Consider the following 18,838-nt stretch of genomic DNA (forward strand, 5'->3'; position numbering starts at 1 on the left):
AATGCTTCAAAATTTGTTTGTGAAATCAATAGAGACTGCAGTTTTCATCAGATTTTAATGAAATTTGGTGTGATCAAGTATAATGATGAGATCTAAGACAAATTTGAATTTTTTTCATCTTTCGATGATCGTTTTTGAGTTATTGCCTTTGCTTAGGACAAAACGTGTTAAAATTTGTTTGGGAACACTAGAGAGACTACAGTTTTCATCCGATTTTAATGAAATTTAGTTGATCATTTATAATGATGAGATCTTAGTCAAGATTGAATTTGATGATTTTTTGATCAACAGAATTTCAGTTTTTGCCATTGACTTTCAAAATTTGTTGGCTTATTAACGCAATAGAGGTGACAGTTTATGTCAGAATTTTTATTAAATAATGTGTTTGTTTAAATCAACAATATCTTGCACAAATTAGAAGGTTAACTATAGTAAGAAAGAAGCCTAGTTTGAGGAATTATTGAAGGAATTATGTGATTTCAGACATTTCAAGTATTTTTTTTTTTACACTTTAAGACTATTTGTATAAGCTTATATATTCATGACCAAAACCAACCTCCGAAATGGTGGATCATGGCCTTTAAGTGCATTTTTTTCTTTTATTACAGAAGTATCACCAGAAATTATAGCAAATTTACTTAAACATCCTGTGCCTTGTACAATAGAAAAAAATATGGCAACCAAAATTGATTCTAGTACTTCATCTGTTTCAATTGATAATAAACCTTATAATTTGAAACCATTGACTTATGAACAAGTGAAAGAAATATGTGAAGTATTTAAAACTGCAATTTATAATGGTAACATTGACCAATCTAAACAAATAGCTGGTAGATTAGCTTCAGAAAGAATCAAACTTGATATTGAAGTGGATGAAAATTCTCTAGGTCGATCAGCTAATGATGTGTTTTGGTAAGCTTCATTGACATTGTTTTAAAAACTAATCATTAAAAGCCATTTCTAAGACTGAAAATGTGATTTGTTGGCTTAGTTGAATTCTTATAACCTTGTGTAAAATTTGACTTATTAAGTCTAGGTAGAAATTTAAAACGGTTGTGAAAGTAAGAACCATATTTTTGAAATCAAATCCAAATTAAAGGGATATATACAGTTGTCTAAATAATTGCTGAATCCTAATTTTAGAAAGTCCAGAAATTGTACATAGACCAATATCAGTGAAAAAATATATTACTGTAATGGTTTGCAAAAATGAAGGCCTATCATTACTCAAGTTTTATAGCTGTCATCCATAATAAGTATTTCCAACTTTATAAATTGTAGTTTATCAGTTTATGTTGAAGATAGAGAGAGTGGTTCAAGTCGTCCTATCAATCTAAAAGTTACAGCAATGGACACAATCAAAGACTTGAAATTAAAGGTACTTACTCTTTTACATTTAAAAGAAATTTTTGTCTGTTTGTGTTTTTATAACATGACTTTCCTTCGTACTGACCATAACATTAAGCAAGAATGTCTTATTTTGGTCAAAGTTTAAAACAAAACCTGTAAAACTTCAAGTGCATACAGTCAGTGATATGAAGCAGCACGTTGTTAAAAATTCCAATTTGTGTGTTTGTTTTTTCAGTTTCTTATGATTTACAAGTTTCCTCTTGAAGTACAAAAATGGATAATTGATAAGAAACTTCCACCTGATGGTGATACATTATATCAACATAGAATTCGTGGCACAGGTCATACAGCATATGTTTATTTAATGAGTGCCAAATCTGTTAACTTAACAACAGACAGACATCAACAGCAATTTGCTACAGTTGGTATGTATATGTTTATTTCAATATTTCAAACCATAGAATCTCTAGGCAGTACACATTTGATCATGAAAACTAGACAAAACCTGTGTATTTGAGGATATCATCACATTTGCATGTATTGAAAACTTATTTTTTATGTTTAAGGTAAAAGTTTACCTAGAAATCAATCTGCACCCTCTGGTGGTAAGTCTTTATATCTATGCTTTTTCTTCTGACAGTGTTACAGTACTATTTTGAGGCTGTTATTCCAATTAAAAATAATGACATTTTTTTTACTTTGCTCAGTGTCATGTAAATTCTGTTTCTCTATGAAATAATGAATTGTTGGATAGGGAAGCCCAAAAAATTTCTACACGACACCCTTTGATTGGCTTAAAATACTACTTGTGGGGCAGTTTTTTGGTAGAAAACTTTTTAGATTACAATGTAGACTGAAAATATCAGAAAACGAAAAAGATACAAAATTGTAATCTAATTTTAATTCGATTGAACTAAACATAGGACTAAAATTAGCACTAAAGTACTGTACAATTTACGACTGTTGATGTAGTTATTACTGATGGCATCAAAATATTAGCCAAAAATGTCAATAACGCCATATGAGTTATTCCTGGGTAGAGTGTTGTTGAATTGTAGCAGAAAAGTTCATCAATTGTTTTAATCTGAAAAGTGTCATCTATAGTTGAAACTTTATCACAGTAATGTTAAAGCAAATAATTAAGCAACTGTAGCCTATAAATGAATTTCAATACTTTCTTTTATAAACCCAAATTTATCTAAGTTGATATGTTGTGTGCACCCATCTTGTTTGTAACTGTTATAGTATCTACAGTTTTCTACTGATATTTATACGCCAACATGAAATGGAGGGCTTACAATTCTTGACAGATTTTGACGAATCTTGCTGTAAGTGTTTGTTATCACCCAAAGATGAGACCTGTCGAAAATCAAAAGAATAAAAAAATATTATTGTCCTTTCAATTTTTAGCTCGTCAACACTCTAGAAGGCTCAATTCTTGACAGATTTTGGTAGAATTGTTTCTCATCACCCATGGATGAACTGAAAATTGAAAATCAAAAGATCAAAAAATGTTTTATAGGAGTGATTGACCTTGTTCTTTAAAACACTTTCAAGTTTTAGCCCATAAACACTCTAGAAGGCTTAATTCTTGACAGATTTTGACGAAACCTGGTTATATTATTCAGTATCCGCTCAAAAAGTTCAAAAGAAGTGGAAGACTGAAGGTTGAATATTTCATACTGGTGATTGTTACTGTAGGACTGTCAAATATTTTTATATAAAATCAAAGCTTCCAGGGGGTGGTTATTGCTTGAATGGCACGCTATCGTTATCAAACTATTTCCTTCACAAAAAATATACCTTAAGAACAATGAAACTAAAATAAATAAGGGTAAAATCCAACACATCAACATACGTTGGACCTATCAGTCTGCCGTTCACATTTCTTCATAAACCCTCTAAAATTATGCCAAAATGGGTGTATATAGATATGATCACTATTTTTGTTGTTTCTATTTCAGAATATGTGAATATGAGTTCACCAGTTAAAAGTGACAATGTTAGTGATAGACTGAAAACTGATCACTCTGTCTATGTAAATTCAAGTATGATAAGTGGAGGACCAAGACTAAATGCACCAGCAAGTCTGCAGTCTTCTGAACTTTCATTAAATACTTATGAACCGATTGAAACAGTGAAACACTTAAGACACCCAGGTCCATCTGTTCAGCTATCAAGAAATCCTGGTCAATCTAACATCCCTCCACCAAAATTACCTAAACCTGCTAGGAGTATAAAGAGTGAAGAAGTAATCAAGGTGTGCCTTTAAATACAATTTGTACTTTAATTTGTACTTATTTGTATTGTGTTACTGTTTTAAATTGTAACAGGTTTTCTTTGTAGAAAAACAATGTTGAATGTGTGTTTAGTTTGAATGTTTAAAGTCAATATCCCAATGTATTGATATTTTTATTTGTCTAGCCAATTGGATGGATTTGTCACGAATGTACGTATATTAATATACCCACCAGACCAGGCTGCGAGATATGTTCAGCAGATAGACCTATTGATTATACTATACCTACTGAATATGTTTTGCCTAATGAAGAAATAGAGAGAATTCGCAGAGAGGAAGAAATTGAACGAGAAATGCGACAGGTAATTTTTTTTTATATTAAAGGATGAAAGGCATGCTAAATAATTTTACAGATACTAGGCCATATTATATTTAAATGAATAAAAAAAATTAAATTAAATTTTTACAGTCTATCAAACTATTACCACTTAAACACATAACTTTGAATCATATTCAACAAAGATAATTCTTCTTGAATATGGGAAGGAAGGGGTCAAATTAGCCATAACATTTTCACCAATGTCTTCTTGTTAATAAATTGAATTTTACTGAATATTTTCATGTGAATTAAAATATCAGCTGCAAAATAATAATGATAGTCTTTGCATTGATAAGATATAAATATGAGTACATGTCATTTTCAAATTTGTTCTTAAAGAGGGAAATGTTTTTTTTTTTATTAAAGTTAATCTCAGAGAATTGCATTCCTATTATATATAAATTTCCAAATTTTGTTTTTTTATAAATTTACAGTATAATATAAGGCTGATATTTACATTCACTTAAAATTATTAAGTAAAACATTTTCAAAAAAGCAAAAGTTAAAAATGACAAAGGGGAAAAGAGAGAAAGAAAGAGCTTAACTCAAACTTAACTCTAATGGTTTGCAGTAATCATTAATCCAATTTATGATAATCCTTGTTGATGTGGTGGTATACCAATGTCTTTTCAGGATTTAACAGAAAGAGTTGACTCTAACACACAACAAGGTTTATCAGATAAAGAAATGGATATTATATTAAAATTTAACGATGCTTTACAAATGCAGCAAGATAAGAAAGAGGCTTTCAATAGTGAAGATTATTATGATGTTATACCACCAGCTCCAATAATAACTAAATCAGAGAGAGACAGGAATAGTTGATATATAACTAGATGATTTATATATTGTGACACCATTTTAATATGTGACTATTTCAATAAAATGTTAATGATGAAATGAAATTTATAAATGGACCAAATGTAACTGTGATATTTCTCTTATTTCCTCTTTGTCATATTAAAATAAAAAGATAAAGTCTTTGCCATGTTTTTAAGAACACCTTATTTTTTACAAGGAAAATAGTTGTCTATAAATCCTATTTTCACATTCATAGATAACAGTTACTTCCTGTGTTCTATAGAAAAGTTTGTAATCCAACAATTTGTATTGGGTGTGTCATGACAAATTTACATTATAATTGAAAGATATTACAGTTAGAAATAAATGTGACTGAAACAAATTTTAATATGGAACGGTTGACAGGTTGATTGAACATTTATAATTATTAATTCATATGTTATCTAATACAAGATAAGAATTTCTCCCAAACCTGTCTAAAAATAATTGAACCCATTGTTATTCTATTCATTTTCGTGAAAATGAAAATATAATTCTACTTCCTTGTATTTAGGGGAGAGTGTCAATACTAATTGTAATGGTATCGTAAGGTTGGTTTCATCAGATGAAAATAGAAATATTCAAAAGTACACAAAATAAACCTTAGTCTTAATATTTATCTGATCAAATGTTAAAACTCAGTTGCAGAAATCCATATCATTTTCCAAGATAAAAATCTGACATTTGTTTTATTTACAAGTAAAGTATACGCACAAGTGACAACAATCTTTGTTTCAACAATTTAAAATTTTCCAAGCAGACACCATTTTTAACAAAATAGACAGTTGTATCTGCTAGTGAAAAACACTCCCAATAGACAATCCATTGAAATCTTTTCGTTCTGTTCTGCTTCTGATGCCTGGAAGTTGTTCTAAAATCTAATGCATCTAAAGGGTTAATAATAGTTGCAATTGGTGATTCAACACTTGGAATATGGTTTGAACTGCCAGTAGTTGAGCTTATCAAGGGGAATTGCTTGATGATTTTAGAGAGCAGAAGAGGAGAGAAGTGAACATTTAGCAGCCTTACTACAAACAGATGATATAGATTTGATAACTAATAATGAAGAATTTGATTGTCCTATATGTTTTGACATTATACCAATTGGAGCTGGTGTAGTTCTGAGAGAATGTCTTCACATGTTTTGTAGGTAAGAATGTATAACTTGTATATTCTATACAGTGTTTTTCATGTAAACCAGCTCAATTTCCACTTTTCATGTATGGAATTTCTTATGTGGTCGTGTGGCATCCACAGGTCTTCTTTATCTGAAGCTTTTGATGTTTTGTATTTGGCTGAATGGGGCTCTCATTTTTCTTTTTATTTTGAAACTCTTGTTTCATATTTCTTCAAGCCATATGACAAACACTGATGTACCAGCCATCGAAGAAACCCTTTTCCATTAGTTTGGACCTTGCTTCACAACTGGACTATATGCAGTCAAATTTTTATCAAGACTGTTATTTTGAATGTTTATTGACCAATTCATGTAAAAAAAAATAGTAAGGAAACTTTGATAGACACAATCTTAGGATGATAACTAGATAATATTATATTTTAAGACTATGTTTAATGGGAGCAGTACAACATTCAGAAGAAGCTGAATTACGATGTCCATACCAAGATGAAAAGTATACTTGTGAATCAAGTATACAAGAGAGAGAAATAAGAGCTGTAAGCCTCTTCATTTTTATACGCCCACATGAAATGGCCGTCACCCGTCAGATCACAATTGCTCGTAAACACTCTACAAGACATAATTCTTACCAGATTTTGACAAAACTGGGTATGAGAGTTCGTGATCACCCAATGATGAACCCTATTGAAAATCAGAAGAATCCCAAAATATTTAGTATGAGTTATTGCCCTTGTTCTTGGAAACGTGTTCAACTTTTAGCTCGTAAACACTCTAGAAGGCACAATTCTTGACGTATATTGATGAAACCTGGTGTTAGATTGAGATTTAAAAATCCTAATAAAAGCACTGGATGAGTGTTTGTTATCACCCAAGAATAAACCTTATTGAAAATCAGAAAAAACGCTTTCAAATTTTAGATCTTAAACACTAAAAGGCATGATTCTTGCCAGATTTTGACAAAACTTGGTTTTGTTATTCAGTACCACATTGAAGATTGAATATTTGCTTTCTAGAGTTTTCACAAGCTAAAAATTGAACTCAATTTCAAAAACAAGGGCATAACTCATACTCATATTATTCAGTATCGCCCTAATGAGTACTGCTAAATATTTTTATTCAAAATCAAAGCTGCCAGTGGGCATATATTACCTTGCCTGGCAAGCTATCTTATACGTATTTTATCATACGCCCACATTATAATGTGGACGTATATTGTAGTCACCCATGTCCGACCGTCGGTCCACAATTGGCTAGTGAACGCGATAGAGACTACAGTTTTCATCTGATTCGAATGAAATTTTGTATATTTATGAAATCTTGGACAAGTTCGATATTCACTATTTTTCGATGAATGGTTTCTGAGTTATTGCCCTTGATTTATTAAAAATGCGTCAACATTTGTTTGTGAACACAATATGTCAAAATTTTATTAAATAATGTGTGTTAGTTTAAATCAACAACATCTTGCACAAATTAGATTTTTGGTATGATTTGACACAGATAGGTGACTTCCCTTGATATACTGAATATGTATCAGGAAAGTGGGCGTATCTTGCTAGGCAACCACTTGTTTAGATAACCAATATCATCTCATGAAATAATGTAAATTTTGACTTTGTGGACAGACAAATTGATTTTGTACTACCTTGTTATACTAAACTAACTTTTGGTAACATTACATTATCAATCCAGATCATAGCTATTAGAACTATCTATTTTACACAAACAACATCTATTGTTTCTTCTGGATTCTATATAAGTCATTAGAACACATCTACTTTCTATTCATATATGTATTAGCATTTTCATTTTCATTAATGAAAATAAGGGAACCTATCCATATTAAGATTTCTGGCCATATTTCTTGCAATTATATACTTATACTAAAGTACTTGACGCAGGAGAAATTTTGAGAATCTAGGCCAGGTTCTTCTAGCTCAAGAAAAGATGGTTCTGTTCTTAAAAGAATACTTGACTAATGCAATGTTTATCTGACACTGACCAGCACTTGCTGCTGAAATGAGTACCATTTGTATTTACAGTTAGTGAATAAGGATTTATACCAACAAATATTACATAGAAGTCTAGTAACAGCTGAAAGTCAAGAAATACACAGTTATCACTGTGCTACCACTGATTGTGTGGGCTGGTGTATTTATGAAGATTTAGTAAATTTTTTTGAATGTCCTGTATGTAAGAAAGAAAATTGTTTAACTTGTAAAGCTATTCATGAAGGAATGAATTGTAAACAATATCAAGAGGACATCAAATTAAAAGCAGCCAATGATACATCTATTAGAAGAACTAAAGAATATCTTGATGTAAGTAAAGATTTTATTAATTAGGGCATCTTCACAAAGTCAAGCTGTTAAGGACTTCATACTTGACTGTAATAGCCACAATTCTTGTATCATGGCAGTTTGTAAGTGAAGTGATGTGATTGGATTGTAAGGGAATATAGCTAATCAAAGCCCTTGCAAGAAGTCTGTGAACTCAAAGCAATGTTTACAACCTTTTTGTCGAGGGCCTACAATCCAATCAAGTTGCTTCATTCCGTAATACAAAAATAGTGACTTTTACAGTCAATAACTTGACAGTGTGAAGATGTGATTAGTGGGTAAAAAAACAATCTCATCTTTTTTTCTCATTTTCTTAATTTTTGGTCAAATTTTGATGTGTAAACATATGCTTTTTGATTAATTAGTGAATTGTTTTATTTTTTTACATTTCTTTAGTTAATGGTAGAACAAGGCAATGCTATGTTATGTCCACAATGTCAGATTATAGTTATGAAGAAAGATGGATGTGATTGGATTAAGTGTTCAGTGTGTAAAACTGAAATCTGTTGGGTAACTAAAGGAAGAAGATGGGGCCCGAGGGTAAGATATCATCTATAGATTTCCTAGTGAGGGAAGATTTGAGGTTTGATCAGGCTTTGACTAAGTCTTGGAATATATGTATTTGATCATCAGAATGGTCCATGCCTGTCATTACCTGAGAATGTTTATGCCAATTAAAATAGTTATATAAACGAAATGTATTTTAAGTAAAGGTTGATAAACTGACATGTTTTATTTCAGGGAGAAGGAGACATCAGTGATGGATGTAAATGTGGTGTTAATAATATTAAATGTCATGTTAATTGTGGAAATTGCCACTGATACGCAAACAAGGCTTACATTGGCCAAATGGAAGTTGAATAAAATTGTATTTCTAGATCATCCTTCATTCTAGCAGGAGATTGTTCTATTGCATACAGACAGTGCCACCATATTATCCTTGTCATCACCTGTAAAAAGTACCAAGTTATACTATAAGGAGAATATACACGTATAAATGTCAATTTAAAAATTAAATGAAGCAGTGCGTTACTTGCATACAGTTAACTTTGGTTTACTGAGTTAAACCTCTGTCATGTCAGTTATTTGTAGCAACTGTGAATGCAGATGGAACAAAACCATTTCAGGTGTGAATGGAGAAAATTGTTCCATGCTATCTGTTAGTACATCTTGTATTGGAGAACGTGAAATGTTCATCATGCAGATAAAGTATTTTAAACTGAAAGTGAAGCTGTGCCTTAAATTTATTTTCGTATGTAGAGAAGATTGTTATATCATTATTGTCTCAGGTCATTATAGAGACATACTACATGTATATTAGCTCAACAAGTCATGGAAAAATGGCGATATTTTAATGAAACCATAATTTAATAAATTATTATTATCAAATTACAAAGGATTAATTTTAAGATTGGTCTTGTAAAATAGAAAAGAAAGTTGATGTGTCAATTTTATGCTGAAATGTTGCTGAAGTTATAAACAAAATACAAATAAACATTACTGGTTATTGATACTATGTTATTATATCTCTTCGGAGGTGATGATTTCTTGAGGTATAGTTGTATCTAATGGTGTATCTTGTTGAGATACATACTGTATGACATATTGATTACCATCAAATTGGCTATTACTATCGGTAACTAATACCTCTTCACCATTCTCCTGTACTATTATAGTATCAGGGTTTACTGCTACCATTTGTCCATCTTCATTAACTAATGTTACTTGTTGTTGCTGTTGATTATATGCACCCTACAAAATAAAAGTAGTAAAGAGTTACTTCTTGGATTTAAAAAAATATTACTTGTCTCTCATTTATAGATATTAATTATTTATTTTATATATTAATTATCATTGTTTAGATCTATTTATTATGTTTAGTTCTTTTAATCATTGAGAAACCTTGAATATAAACTGTGATATCAGATGAAATAAGTATAAAGTAAATAACTCACTGGATAAGACATATTCATAATCTGTTGTAGTAAACTAACTGCTGATACAGTCTTCTCATCTTCCTCTGTAATGAAAACAGGTGACATTATAGATAAATACTGTACTATACTTGTTTTATTCTTTGATGCATATCTAATTTCATATAGCATGCAATACAACTAGACAATTTAACTTTCAAACTCAAGATGATTGTTGGCCATATATTGGGTAGTTTACAGGTTCAGAATAATATTTATTTTAATCTCATTAAACTCAGCCACACAAAACATGCACAAGAACTCTTAAGCTGGGAGTCTGTAATGTGAGTGTGGATGAGATGTAGAAGGGTTGATTCCTATTTCCATTAAAGCTGTCCTATTGAGGATTGTGCTTTATAGACTGTAGAATATTAACAAAATATAACTTACCAACTGTTTGTTGTTGCAAATCTGTAACCGTACTTTGTGAAGAATCAACTACCTCTTGTTGTACTGGGTTTTCATCTACATACTGTACTACCTAAAATAATACAATCATCATTGTTACTAGTGACTTGTTTTCTATTGATATTCATCAACAATATAATAAATGTCTTACAGCCCTTCTAGAGTATGAATATAAAACTGAACATTTTACAATTGCAGTTAAGGATCCACAATGAGCTTTTTTACAAACCTGTACTTCTGACATCTCCATTGCTTCTAAATTAGCTATATCTTGAGACGGCACATTATGTCTTAATCTTAAATGTCGTTTTAATTCATACATATTACCAAATAAATAATCACAGCTTAAACATTTAAACACCTGAAATTATAGATTTGTAATAGTATAGCCAATGATTCAAAATCTGATTGTTTTAGATATTTTAAGAATTCTTACATATCCAACTTGGATATATGACAATGACCCTCTTAGACTAAACTTATCTAGGAATTTCTGATGACACACTCAACTCTTACTGCTGTGATAAATTATTTTAAAATTTTGTTCAATCATGATGAATAATGAATACTAATAAAGATATTTACCTTTGCTTCAGAACTCTGTTCAGGACGAGTAGTTTCTGATGCTACATCAACATCAAATTTTTCACCTTTATGATTCCTGGCATAATGTATTTTCATAAACTGTAGAGTATTAGCTGAATAGTCACAAGCTTGACAAGCAAATCTTTTTACAACATTATGTGTTTCCATGTGTCTGGTTAAATGACTTCTTTGGGCTGCTTCATAATTACATCTAAACAAATGGAAAATATTACTCATATGAGCCTATGATATATAAAACATTTAAGACACTTGCACACTTCTTATTGCAGCTCCCATCAGGTGATTTCATGGAAGCCAGAATGACATTGGTTGAAAATAAGGCTGGATCATGCCAAATTATCAGTTTCACCTGCACACTAATCAACAAGATGTTTTTTCGATCAAACATGCAAGTTATTCTCTTATCACACCCAAATTTACCGTAGGGCTGATATGAACTTCATTGTTTTTTCAACAGATATTAACAAAAAATTGCCAAAAGTGAGTCAGACTTTACTAAAGATTTAAGAAAACTCTCAACTTACTTTGAACATTTAAACATTTTGCCATCTTTATGTGATCTAACATGCCAACGTAAAGCCGTTCTAGATTTATATGCTTTACCACATTCCTCACAACAGAATGGTTTCTCAGCGGAATGACGTAACATATGAGCCTGAAGATTATTTTTACTACGACAGGAATAAGTACACAGTGAACATTTAAATGGTTTGATTCCTTCATGCATCCAAATATGTTTCTGTAACTCAGAATTAGCTCTAGTAAATATTTTATCACAATATGGACATTTATATGATCTTCTGCCTGAAAAAGTGCAAAAGAGCATGTCAGAGAAGAAATAATTCTTATTTAGCATAGCTCTTCTTTAATTAGCATTTAGTATATTGCAATTCACCTATGGGCATGATACCAAATTATACTGAATCATGTACCTATGTTACTTACTCTACTGATTCAAAATGAAAGAAAATAATAAATAAATACATACCCATTTTACCATGTAATCTATGTCTATAACCAGTTAATTTTTCTAGTTCCTCCATTTCTATACCAGGATGACTTTCTAATAAATGAGCTCTTAATCTTTTCATACTGAAGTTATATAAGATAAAAAAGTTATAATATATGAATATGTAACATGTTATATCTCTAACATAATCCGTTAACTTATTTACATGGGTCTAGTAAATGACACTGGATAAAAATTGAAATAATCAAATATGACAAGTATGGATAAATATGACAAAGATTAAAGTACAATGCATACCTGTCAAGTTTAGCAGAACACTTAGGACATTCTAAACCAACTATGGTTAGATGTTTAATACGATGATTCCATAAAGTACCCCGTTTAAATGTAGTAAAGTCACAATCACTGCATTCATACAAAATCTTCTCATGTTCTTTTTCTACATGTTTCTTTAATACATTGCTATTTAATGCTCTATAGGAACAGTAGTCACATTGAAATGGTCTCTCTCCTGGAATAATTCAAATAACAATATAGCCATTTATACTGTAAAATAAAGTATTGAAAGCCGATGTTAAGTCTGCATATTATTCTAAGAATTTTGGAAAGAAAATCTGTCTATTGACACTGTTAAAGACAGCATGTCAGGCAAGGTAACATACACCCACTATCTGCTGTCAGAAATGAAAAAGTCTTAAGTGCTTAATAATGAATTTTCAAAAAATCTAAAAAATATTTATAAATCACGGCAAAACCTGAAACAGTTCATAAAATTATCATCAAATTCAAACATGAACAAGGTCTCATCGACGGATTCACACGGGTTATAATTCTGTTACCGTTCATGCGATTGTTACCAAGGAGATCTCATCAGTATACATACATGTATATAACATACCAAGTTTCATTGAGATTTGATAAAAACTGTAAACTCTATCATGCCTACAAGTCAAATCTGACAAATTTTAACAAGGGCGATAGCTCTGAAACTGTTACCAAATCACTACCAAATTCGAGCGAGATCTCATCAATACATGCATAGGCTATATCGAGCCTGCAAGCCAAATTTGACAAAGTCAAGTGCAATAACACTGAAACTGTTCATTTGGTTATTACCAAATTCAAACTTGACCGAGATCTCATCAATATAAAATACATACCACGTTTCATCAAGATAAGATAAAAACTGCAGCCTCGATTGTACCTACAAGAAATGTGAACGGACGGACTGAACAAAGGACAGGGGCGATGGCAATAAATGTCCACATTTCCAAGTGGGCATATAAAAAGCAGAAATATAAAATTTTCAATAGCCTGTACAATAGCAAGGCAATGTTTTTTTTTAAACTGCACAGAATATTCAATGGGAAAAAATTTTACTGAGCAGGATAAAATAAGTGACAGCGACTCCATATTATTGGATTTAGAAAAAGTAGGTTATCATCATATATTTGTGTTCAGTGAAGTCATTAATAATGTAAAAATTAATTATACCTGTATGAATCCTTAAATGAGCTTCGAAATCTGGTTTATTGTAAAATAATCTTCCACAATATTCACACTCCTCGCTACCAAATGTTTCCCTCATTTTATGAAAGATATTCATAGTCATAGTTCTATAGCCTAATTTATTTACAATATGATCTATACTGTTAGAATTCTTCTCTTCATTTAGTTCATTTTCTAGATTTATCAACTCTATATTTTCACCATTAATATTAATAACTTCAGATTCATCAGCAGATTTACTAATCACATCATCAGTCATTACAGTAATATCATCAGCTGTATTTTTAGCATCATCTTCTCTATTTTCTTGTTTTATCTCCGTGTTTAGAGGACTAGAATTACTTTCCTGTGTGTCTGTCATTTCTACAGAACTGCTGTCTGGATCATCCTAAAATCAAAAGATAGCAAGGTAACATATTATGCCCACTGGCAGCTGTCAGAAATGATAAAACAGTCTTTGGTGACTAAAGTATGAATTTTCTCATATTGAAGAAATTTTATTAGTTTGAATTCAATTTATAAATATATAGTCAAGGGCAATAACTCAAAAACTGTTCATCGAAAATTTGTCAAATTCAAACTTGACCGAGACCTTATCAAAAGCATCACACCAAGTTTTATCAAAATCAGATGAAAACTGTAGTCTCTATAGTGCTCACAAGAAATGTTGACGAACGGACCGACCGACCGACGGACAGGGGCGATGATAAAATATGACCACATATTTATGTGGGCGTATAATACAGCATATACGTTATTTAAATTAATTGAAAATGTTGAGGCCATTTACATAACATAAATCTTCTGATATTAGCCTACATATGGTTCTGATATTAGCCTACATGTGGACAATATAGTACTTTTATAACCTCTAACTTTTGACCCCTTGTTTTTTTGATAGCTGTACTGTTAGAAATCTTTATGGTATTTTGTGACTACATTATCAAAATTGTCTTTATTTTGTAGGGTAAATATAGCTAAAATGCAATACAAATATTTACCTTGGAAATGGTAAGTTGTTGTTCGTCATAGTTTGCGGTGTCATCACTTGACTTTACTGAAGAAAGATCACTGGATTGTGCTGGTTCATCATTAAGTAGTTTTGATTCTTTTTCAAAATTTATTTGCTTTGATGCTATTACTCTATTAGTCTTTGTTAATACAATTTCATTATTTGACACTGGGGAAGTAGTTCTATTGTTGGAAAATGTGGATGCAGTTTCATTTGTGTTTGTTTGTGCTGTTTCATTATTTGTCCGTGATGATGTAGCACTATCAGATAAGTTAACTGGTTCATTAGCTGTATTCGATTCAGCAATTGATGTTGATATTGGCTGTAAATTGCCATCAATCAAATTACCACTGGTTACAACCAATGGAGGGTCAATTTCCATTGATTCATCATTCCTATTGGTTGATTCTGGAACATCATCATCAACTGCAATATCTGTTTCCAAGGTGATTTCATCTTTAGACACATTTGAGTCATGATCTATTTTCTTGGCATCCAGTAATTCAATAGATGTTTTAGAGAGTTCCGGAGGTAAATTAATTATATCAGATCCAAATCCTAGTTTATCATCAGGTTCAGGTAGATAAATACTATTTTCTATACATTGCTCAAATAATGTTTCCCATGTGCTAGATAAATCACTATGTTTAGTGTTTAAATGATCTATAAGACGTACCGAACTGAGAAAACGTTCTGGACAAGAACAACAACGATATATAATACGATGTTTTAAATAATGTTTCTCAAGATATAATCTTCTACTCGCTGTATAATCACATAATTCACATTTCTGTATGATAGGTATATCTTTAATATCATGAACAAATAAATGTCGGTCTCTATCAATTTTCTTTTTAAACTTTCTATTACATACATGACACTGGTGTATAACATGAGATTGGGAATTCTTTCTATTTAAAAATAATGCTAGATAATCTTTACCCATCGCAGTATTAAGATGGTATTTTCTGATGTGGTTTATAAGAGATTTCTGAAACATAAAAAAGAGAATCAAAATTTAATAAAAATTATAATTGCCAGACATAATTCTCTCTACTGAGAAGTATAATACTTTGGATTATATTTTCTACCTATTTAATGAGCAATTCTTACTATAAGTAGACCATAAATATTAAATCCCAATCTCAAATGTACAAAATTTGGGCAGCCAATGTTAAGTCTGCATATTATTCTAAGAATTTTGGAAAGAAAATCTGTCTATTGACACTGTAAAAGATAGCTTGCCAGGCAAGGTAACATACGCCCAGTACCAGCTGTCAGAAATGATAACAAAGTCTGTAGTGGTTTAATATGTGAAACCAATCATCCAATTGTTACTAATTTCAAGCTTTACTGAGATCTCATACCAAGTTTCATGAAGATCGAATAAAAACTGCACCATGACTACAAGCAAAAGTCAAGAGCAAGAACTCCAAAACCATTTATCCGATTATGACCAAATTCAAACTTGACCGAAATCTTATCAATATATACATGCATACCAAGTTTCACCAAGATCAGATAAAACTGTAGTTTATATCCTGCCTACAAGCCAAATTTGATGTGTTTTTACTAAGTCAAGGGCAATAACCCTGAAATCATTCATCCCATTATTACCAATTTCGAACTTGACCGAGATCTCATCAATATATACATGCATACCAAGTTTCATCAAGATCAGATTAAAGCTGTAGCCTTTATCGTGCATACAAGAAATGTGGACGGGGCGACGGGAATATATGTCTACATGTGGGTGTATAAAAAATGTAATTGATTTGAAATAGCCATCCTACGAACCTGAGTATTATAATCTTTTTTACATAAATTACAGAGATGTCTGGTATTACTATGGGTGGCTTCATGTTCTATTAGATGACTCTTATTAACTGAATTAAATGAACATTTCTGACAGTGGTACATCTGACCTGTATGTATTCTCATATGTGTATATAAATTACCTGAAAATTCATTTAATAAAGTTAAAATGTTAAGAACATAAATTGAAAGGAAATAAAGTATATGAAAATTTTAAACTTAACAGTTGTCACTATCATAACTCTGTAACACAGTCCACGCACAGCTTATAGTATATAAAGCTTAAATTGATCAACATTTTGAAACAACTACAAGAAGCTTCTAAGCATTGCTAAGAAGATAGTCACATTTTACATTACAATGTAACAAGCTATTAGACATAAACAACGTATCCTGTAGAATTCAAATGCAAATCTAAATTGAAATTACCTTTAGAATTAGACTTATAATCACAATGTAGACATTTAAATGGCTTGATATCTGTATGAATTAAACAATGATGTCTGATGTGAGAGACAGTCTTAAATACTTTAGAACAAATATTACATAAATATAATGAAAGTTCAGTATTCACATTCTTCCCTATAGAAACAGCTGATTCATCTAGCTCTTGAGCTATACAATGTCTAGTATACATAGTATCCATGGCACTCAGGTCTACATTTAATACTGTTTCAAACTCTAACTTGGAACTTTCATCAGTAAATATTGGTAAATCTTCTATACTATCAGTAAGTTTTTTAGTTATAGTATTTTCTACATCAGGATCAGAAATAATCTCCACATTGGCTAGTTTAGACTTGGATTTCTTTGTTATTTTTTTATTTTCAAAATCTTCTATTTTATCAATGTCTTCCATGATCTCATCTCCAGAATCAACATTGAGAACAATGGGTGCTGTGTATTCATCTACAGCTTCATCATCTATTTCACCTGCATCTTGTTGTTCATCAACACCATCTATAATAATAATAAACTATCTCACTACATAATTCTATAATTTTCCTTTTATTTAAGTTATGGTTTATTCAAGATCTCTATGTGAAATGAAGCATGATGTATATAAAAGAAAAGTGTTAAATTGACTGATAAACTATACAGCCTTGTGGGTCAACCTTTAAATAAGTAATAAAAATACATTCTATATATTTCTATAATATCTATATGTATGAAATCTAAACATTACCCAATTCTGGTGAAAAAACATCTTTCTTTGTAATATCCACATAATCATCTGACAAACATTTATGTGTGTTGAAAAATCTCTCTTTACCAAATGATCTTTTACATCGAACACAAACATATTTACCATCAGCCCCTGGGAAATAAACGGAGGTAAAATTTAGCATATATAAATTAATTTTCAAAATTCGTTTGTCAAGTTCAGCTTAAACAAAATAATACATGTACAATTCAATAAAATCGTAGAAGTTTCAAAATAAGCTCATAAATTGTATAAGCAAACATGTTTACGTCAATATTGATTAGTTTTTCAAAAATTAATATTTTAAAGTAGTGTAGCTTTAAAACTTTGGAAGAGATTATGTATATGATAATTAAATCATGACATATATTTAAATGAAAATGAATATTTTTTCATATATTACCATGCATAATTAATGGATTATTGTTTTAACTTTTTAAGAGCTCCATATGTTCATATGGACAGATGTCGGTCTATGTATTTAGTTACTGTTAAAACATATTACCTGGTTCTGGTAAGGGTGGCCTTCCTCCTTCCTTTTTATCTATAGTTTCAACTTTCTTTTTTCCACTAGATTTGGGCCTTCCTCTCTTTCTTGGTGCTAAAAATATATATAAATAAAGGTTATCATCACTATAAAAGTTGATACAATTATAACATATTATATTTACAGTTATTGATTTATTCGCAGGATAAAATAACATTTGATATAGATAAAACAATTCAAACATTAGTTCAAACGAAAGTTTTATTTTTCCACAAAATGACTGTTTTGTAGATAACAAACCTTTAGGTTCCATATCCACAGTACATGTTGCTTTATCACTTGTTAGATTCTCTATATCTTCTCCTTTAATAATAACAATAGTTTGTTGATCATGGTGAGAAGAATCTGATGTCAGGATAGTACTAGTTCCTTCAGGTATACCATCATTGTAATATGTCAAATCAGTACTAGTTCCAACTTCTCCTACAAAAAAAAATATTTCAAATTACAAATGGCATAATAGCAATCATCAATTATATAGTAAGAAAATGACACTGATTTTCTGTTTT

At 30.7% G+C, this 18,838-nt stretch overlaps 2 protein-coding genes across 2 annotated transcripts; one reads left to right on the forward strand and one right to left on the reverse strand.

Moving 5' to 3' along the window:
- Nucleotides 1-1,591: 1,591 nt before the first annotated feature.
- LOTGIDRAFT_109179 (hypothetical protein) lies at nt 1,592-9,107 on the forward strand (the record flags this gene model as incomplete). Its single annotated transcript, XM_009068302.1, has 8 exons — nt 1,592-1,775; nt 3,435-3,601; nt 3,775-3,951; nt 5,798-5,958; nt 6,371-6,482; nt 7,989-8,267; nt 8,682-8,825; nt 9,027-9,107. The coding sequence occupies 8 exons, from the start codon at nt 1,592-1,594 to the stop codon at nt 9,105-9,107; spliced, it is 1,305 nt and encodes a 434-aa protein (XP_009066550.1).
- Nucleotide 9,108: 1 nt separating this feature from the next.
- On the reverse strand, nt 9,109-17,215 carry LOTGIDRAFT_211381 (hypothetical protein; the record flags this gene model as incomplete). Its single annotated transcript, XM_009068303.1, has 11 exons — nt 9,109-10,037; nt 10,241-10,305; nt 10,649-10,739; nt 10,896-11,027; nt 11,252-11,462; nt 11,797-12,076; nt 12,261-12,364; nt 12,540-12,753; nt 13,737-13,925; nt 16,557-16,721; nt 17,008-17,215. The coding sequence occupies 11 exons, from the start codon at nt 17,213-17,215 to the stop codon at nt 9,807-9,809; spliced, it is 1,890 nt and encodes a 629-aa protein (XP_009066551.1). The 3' UTR covers nt 9,109-9,806.
- Nucleotides 17,216-18,838: the final 1,623 nt, after the last annotated feature.

The sequence above is a fragment of the Lottia gigantea genome (assembly GCF_000327385.1).
Source record: "Lottia gigantea unplaced genomic scaffold LOTGIsca_9, whole genome shotgun sequence".
Classification (NCBI taxonomy): Eukaryota; Metazoa; Mollusca; class Gastropoda; family Lottiidae; genus Lottia; species Lottia gigantea.